General features: G+C 40.5%; 1 protein-coding gene across 1 annotated transcript; it reads left to right on the plus strand.

The window, feature by feature from the left end:
- Window positions 1-386: 386 nt before the first annotated feature.
- lamp1a (lysosomal associated membrane protein 1a) lies at window positions 387-5,447 on the plus strand. The gene is made up of 9 exons (XM_077712498.1): window positions 387-726; window positions 2,579-2,685; window positions 2,775-2,994; window positions 3,569-3,730; window positions 3,812-4,020; window positions 4,087-4,212; window positions 4,300-4,366; window positions 4,448-4,615; window positions 5,162-5,447. Exons 1-9 carry the CDS (start codon window positions 669-671, stop codon window positions 5,299-5,301), a joined length of 1,257 nt encoding a protein of 418 aa, XP_077568624.1. The 5' UTR covers window positions 387-668; the 3' UTR covers window positions 5,302-5,447.
- The last annotated feature ends 746 nt before the right edge of the window (window positions 5,448-6,193 follow it).

The raw sequence follows: 6,193 nt of genomic DNA on the forward strand, positions 1-6,193 counted from the left end.
TGCAGAAGTCTCATTGGTTAAACTCTGTGCTGGATCGGTTGGAACAAAAACCTACACCCATGGTGGCCCTTGAGGACCTGTTCGCCCACCCCTAGTCTAGTGTATATATTGGAGAGAAAGAACTCAGTTATCCAACCACATAGAGTAGGCTTCCCCCTACAATATGTGCAGTACCTAAAAAAAGGAACGAAGGGATTTGCCTATTTTATTCACACGCACACATTTAATATACTATAAGGAAACATAGATTGAGGGTCTCATGTAATGTAATGCTTTTCGAATGTCACTGACGCAAAATGGCCGACAAGTTGTGTCGGCTCTAAGCGCGGAATATGTACATATATCTCGCTAAGTGGGAGTGAATAACGTGCATGGCGTTCGGGAGCGCGCCCACGTGACATGCAAGCTGCAGACGCAACAGTTCACGTGACGCGTGACTGCCTGGCTTTCCTTCGTTTTTGGTGAGAGTGGTAACAGGCGATGACTTACGTCCAAAGCGAGCCCGGTTTCCATTGGCACGACTTTCCAAAATTCTCGCTGTAGCACGAATGCGAAAAAGGAAGAAGATATTCGACCGCTTCATTTGAAAGTCTGCCAAGTCAGGTGAACGGTACCACCTGTCCAGCTCCACTTTACACCCGTGCGCTCGTGGGGACACCAAGGGAAATATGAAACAAACAATAGCTCGTGGCACGCTTTTGCTGTTCACCTGGTTTGCTGTTTTGGGTGAGTATTTTGCGCAGAATCTACAATAAAGAGCGACGTTAACAGTGGCACGACGGCTGTGATCCGAATATGTTTTCAGCTAGCATTTATGCTAAATGAAAACGCTCTGTGTTATCCAAGCCAATTTTTCCATGTCATGTACGAAATGCTGCTCCGTTGGGATATGCCAAGAATTGGCCCACGTATATAACTCTACATTTGTCTAATCATCTCATTTTCTGAACCGCTTTATCTTTACTAGGGTTGCGGGGGGTGCTGGAGCCCATCCCAGCTGACTTCGGGCCATCTTCATCCACGAACACATAACAACCCAGTCATAAGTGTATAATAGACATGAGTGTATAATATACATGAGCCATATCTGGACTTTTTATTGTAATGTATCAGTCACCTAATGTTAATGTATAATTCACTCAATGTTAATGTATCATTCATCTAAGGTTAGTGTACTACAGGAACAAAATTATCATCTGGCGTCTTCATGTGACTTCTGTGTGCTGCTTTGTTTTCCCCCCTATGAAGAACTTCAGCTGCTTCCATGAAAAGACTTAGAGTAGCTGCCTAAGACTGTGAATACAAGCCAGCATAAGTCTTATCAAATAATAGATGGATGTTGTTTACCACTGTAACATTTAGACCCTTTTGTGGAATAGGTAATTCTTGTTTTGTTATTCCCTGCGGTCATTACAGGGTAGTAAACAGGGTAGTGTTTACTTGGTGAATAGAAATGTCAACAGGTTTTAAGTTTCAGCAGGCAGTGCTGTGATGAAGGGGCTCAGGGAGAATATGTATTGAGAAAGTCTGGCCTAATTGCATCATTTTCTGATGACCAGAATCTCTAAAAAAAGATTGTGTTTTAAAATATATTTACCTTTTCATTTTAAATGATTAAAATCATGGATTGGACAATAAATACATTCAATTTCTGAATCGGTTATATCCTCACATTGGCTGTGGGGGTGCTGGAACGCATCCCAGCCAAGTAAGGGCACCAGGTGGGGGACACCCTGAACTGGTCGCCAGCCAATTTCAGGGCAATTTTGTGTCCTATCAAGAATGCTTTGGGGATGTGGGTGGAAGCTGGAGTACCCAGAGAAGCCCATGCGAGCCATCTGGGATCGATCCCTCGAGCCCAGAACTGTGAGGCCGACACGCTGACCACTCAAAGACCTGACCGACCAATAAAAACATTTTTCCAAATTTGTGTGTTTGTAGGGGGCTTCTCTCAGGCCCTACCTATATTTATTACTCTATTACTTTTGAAGGAAAAAGTAAAAATATGAATATATTTTTTATCCACCGAAGGATAAACTCAATTCAGTAGTCTGGCGGTCATACAATCACACATACGCATTCAGTTCAGGTTATAAAAAAGTTAATAATATTTTTTTTTAATTTTCATTCATTTGTTCTATTTGTTGCTTATCTGCATGAGGGTCCTTGGGGTGCTGAAGCTTATCCCAGCTATTGGGGGAGTGCACCCTGAAGTGTTTGGCAGCCAATCACAGGACAAACAACCATTTGCACTCACACCTATGGGCAATTTGGAGTGTCCAATCAGACTCCACGGGTTTGAATTCTTAATCTCAGAACTGTGAGGCAGATGTGCTCACAGTTCGTCCATTGCACCTCCTTAAAGGATAATAAATAAATGAAATTAAAAAAATGCACATTTTCAGAGCTGAGCTTTTGTACAGCCTCATTGCAGCAGGAACAACAATTCCTAGAATCGCACTGTTCTGCACCACAGAAAGTTGAGCCTTTCACTGTGATTTCTAGCTCATCTGAGCTTTTATGGTCATAATCCTTAGTTTGGAGAACTGAATTGTGGTATTGTTCTATTGTATTGCAGGTTGCCTTCATTCTATTACACTTGAAGTGAGGGAAGGGAACTCCACATGCATCAAGGCTGAACTCTCTGTGGTGCTCTTGATCACATACAATACATCCAGCAATTCGGTAATCATATAAGATGATACAATTTTTTTAAGTAGTTGTGATTCATCTACTGCATGCATTATGAATCTGAATCAATTGTCTTCCCAAAGACATCTGTGCAAGTGCCACTTCCCAATACGACCACAGTCGATGCAGAGAGCAGCTCTTGTGGTGCCATTGGCGGTATACCTTCGCTGGTGGCAACCTTTGGTTTTGGACACACCCTGGGACTGAGCTTCTCAACAAATGGAAGTCTGTACAGTGTGGACACAGTGACGCTGCAGTACAATCTCAGCGACTCCTCCGTATTCCCTGACGCCAACAGCTCTGGTGAGACGTTCATGCTATTGTGTACTCATTTTTACCCGCTCCTCGACCAAGGGTGTCAGATGCCTGAGAATCTTGTCTCATCAGAATATGATAATAATAATAATTGGACATAGGCCCTGTCGTCATCATCGACAAAAAAATCCTACTTGTCATCACACCCAGAAACTGCATGATAAAATTGGTAGTGCTTCTCCATAAGGTGTGTTTACTCGGCAAAAGACCTAAATAAGTGATAGTTACGGACTCGTTATTTGGCATTCGACACAAGTTATTGTTTAGGAAATCATCTGGATAACATAAATGAATGTTAACCCCAATTTAACCCAGAATGGCACATTTCAGCAACTGAAATTAATCGAGTTGCGATGTGTGTTTCTACTATCTTTATCATTTGCTGTCTAGTCAGGCCGTCATTTTTTAGTGATAATCTTATTTTTTTTTTTAAGATGGATTTTTTGATACATGTTCATCAATGGAATTGGAAAAAATGGTGCATAAGACAAAAAAAGCCATTTATTTAATAATTTTTGGAACATTGTGATTGACTTTTCCCTTGTTTGTATTTTTTATTCAGCTGTGGTGACTGTTGTGTCGTCTTCGGTTGGGATCCAGGCAGCCATCAACACCACGTACCATTGCGTGAGTGCCACCTCTGTTATAGTCGGTGGACAAATCGTCACTTTTTCAGATGCGAGACTTGAAGCGTACATGCCAGGAAATGATCTCAGTCAAACTGGTATGACGCATCTTTCTTTCAAAGTTCCGTTACAATTTCTAGCTGTGGTCTCCGTGTCATTTCTTTATCTTTATTGTACAGAAACAACATGTGCAGCAGACCAATCCAGTACTCCAAGTCCCACCACTACCCGTACCCCAGTTACACCAGCACCCACACCAGCACCCACACCACCTGGAACACCTGAACGCGGAACTTACTCAATTGACAACAGCAATGGCACAGTTTGCTTTTTAGCCCAAATGGGACTGCAGCTCAATTTTTCCTATGTCTCTCAATCTCAGAATAAGGTAGTGGGAGTATAACTCTGTTAAATTAAAGCTGTCTTGAGTTAATGGTGATGTTTTTGTTTTTAGACTGTTCAAGAAATATTCAATCTCACCCCAAATTTGACAAGTTCTTCTGGATCTTGTGAAGTCAACAGGGCTACCTTGGTTCTGTCCCAGAATGGAACCACTTCACTCAACCTTACCTTTACCCTGGTAATTATATAATCGTATACAAATAAGATTCTAGTCTGGGTACTTGTGATTGTTTTTTGTAGACTAATAATTCAACTGTTCACACAGAACTCCACTACCAACAAATACCACCTTAACGGGATAAACATGCTTGCCAATTGGGCTGATATGGAAGGTATTTAAGCTTCGTAGGACCTATCGACTTAATCTGATTTGTGTAATAACTTCATTCATATGAGACAAAATCTCTGTCCAGCTCCATTTTCAGCAAGTAACACCAGTCTTGACTACCTTCGGACTACTCTGGGACGCTCATACATGTGTAATGCAGAGCAAAGTCTGGCTGTTGTGCCAAACTTCTCTCTCAACACATTCAGACTGCAAGTTCAACCCTTTAGAGTCACCACAAATCAGTTTGCCACAGGTACAACTTTCTATTTTCCCATGTTGCTGTTACAGCCTTATTATCTCTTAATGTAATATTTTTTCTTTTAAAAATCCATACACAAACAATACCCTGTGTATGTGTGCAGTCCCGATTTTTATTTTTTGAATGCGACCTACCTCTAAGGTGGTTTCGCCTATTTCTCTTTGCAGCACCTCTTAAAATCCATCATTTTAGATGGAGAATGTCAGTGCCTAGCCATTTTATGATCCCTCTAGAGATGTGTGTGATTAACGTCTGAACTCTGGTTGGGCCTCACAAGGACATTCACAAATTGTTTTTGAAACCACTTTCTCTGTTGTCTTGGTGTAGAGCACTTTAATCCAGGCAGGCTGCCATGTGTCATTTTTTAATTCAAGGTGTAATTTTTCTTTTTTTAATATTATTCAGGAGTCTTTTATAATAATAAAAGTATCGTTTGTGTTTGGTCGATAAAACGTTTTAGGCGAGGTGCAAAAGACTTATGCATTCTCATTAGAGCGACTCTAAATATATTGTGGTATCTTTCTCCTCATTGGTCTTCAGCGGAAGAGTGTCAAATGGATCAAGACCAGATGCTTATCCCTCTCATTGTTGGAGCAGCCCTTTCTGGCCTTGTGTTGATTATCCTCATTGCTTACCTGATAGGCCGCAAGAAAAGCCATGCTGGATACCAGACCATCTGAACAGAATTTATTGGGGATGGGACATCATAGATTAAGTGTGAAGTGGAGGGATGAGCTGGCAATGCAAAACTGCAGACAAGCATTTGCCAAAGAAAAAAAAAGTGTTGCTTCATCTGCATTTTTCATGACTTAGTACTTTTATGGGGTTGGGGGGGGGGGGGGGGGGGGGCTTTTTTTTTCTCCAGAGCAACTACGTGTGTCAAGACTGAGTCCTAGGATAGAAGCAGAGTGTTTGACATTTTGAGAATATTTTTATCTTTTTGGAAATTATTTTTGTGTGAATGTCTATTTGTATTCAATGTAAATTATTTAAAAATCATATTTCTCCCCGACTTGTTAGAGACAGGTAATATAATGAACAGGTGGACCAAAATATATTTTTGACTAATGGAATTTCTGTTTTTGTTTTAAAAAAAATGAACATCTAAAGATGATTATGAATGTCAAGCTCCCTTCAAAAGTTGGTGATCCCAAGTTGGCATATGCTCAGAAATTCCCTTTTAGTGAAGTTTAATGTCACACACACTGCCTTTTGATTCTAAACCATAGTTTGCCCATTTCTGTTCTAAACATACAATCCTCATTTACTTCCAACAATCACGTCTGCCACATTGGTTCCATTTGTATTGCCCCTATCCCCAACAACTACACACAATAGTGTTAAAAATTGATTTATATTGAGAATGAGCTGATGTGATGTTTCTTTCCATTGTGCATTCTACTGGAAGAATAAAGATTTGATTTTTTGAGTGTACCTTCTGTATCGTGTGTTAAATAAGGTTGAACTGGTTATTTCAAGTATTACATAGCAGTAGGAAACTTAAACCATTTATCGTTGACTTTTAAAACAATTTCCTGATTTGAGAACAACACAATAAATGCAACACACAGC

This window comes from Stigmatopora nigra, chromosome 3 (genome assembly GCF_051989575.1).
Source record: "Stigmatopora nigra isolate UIUO_SnigA chromosome 3, RoL_Snig_1.1, whole genome shotgun sequence".
NCBI classification, from domain to species: Eukaryota; Metazoa; Chordata; class Actinopteri; order Syngnathiformes; family Syngnathidae; genus Stigmatopora; species Stigmatopora nigra.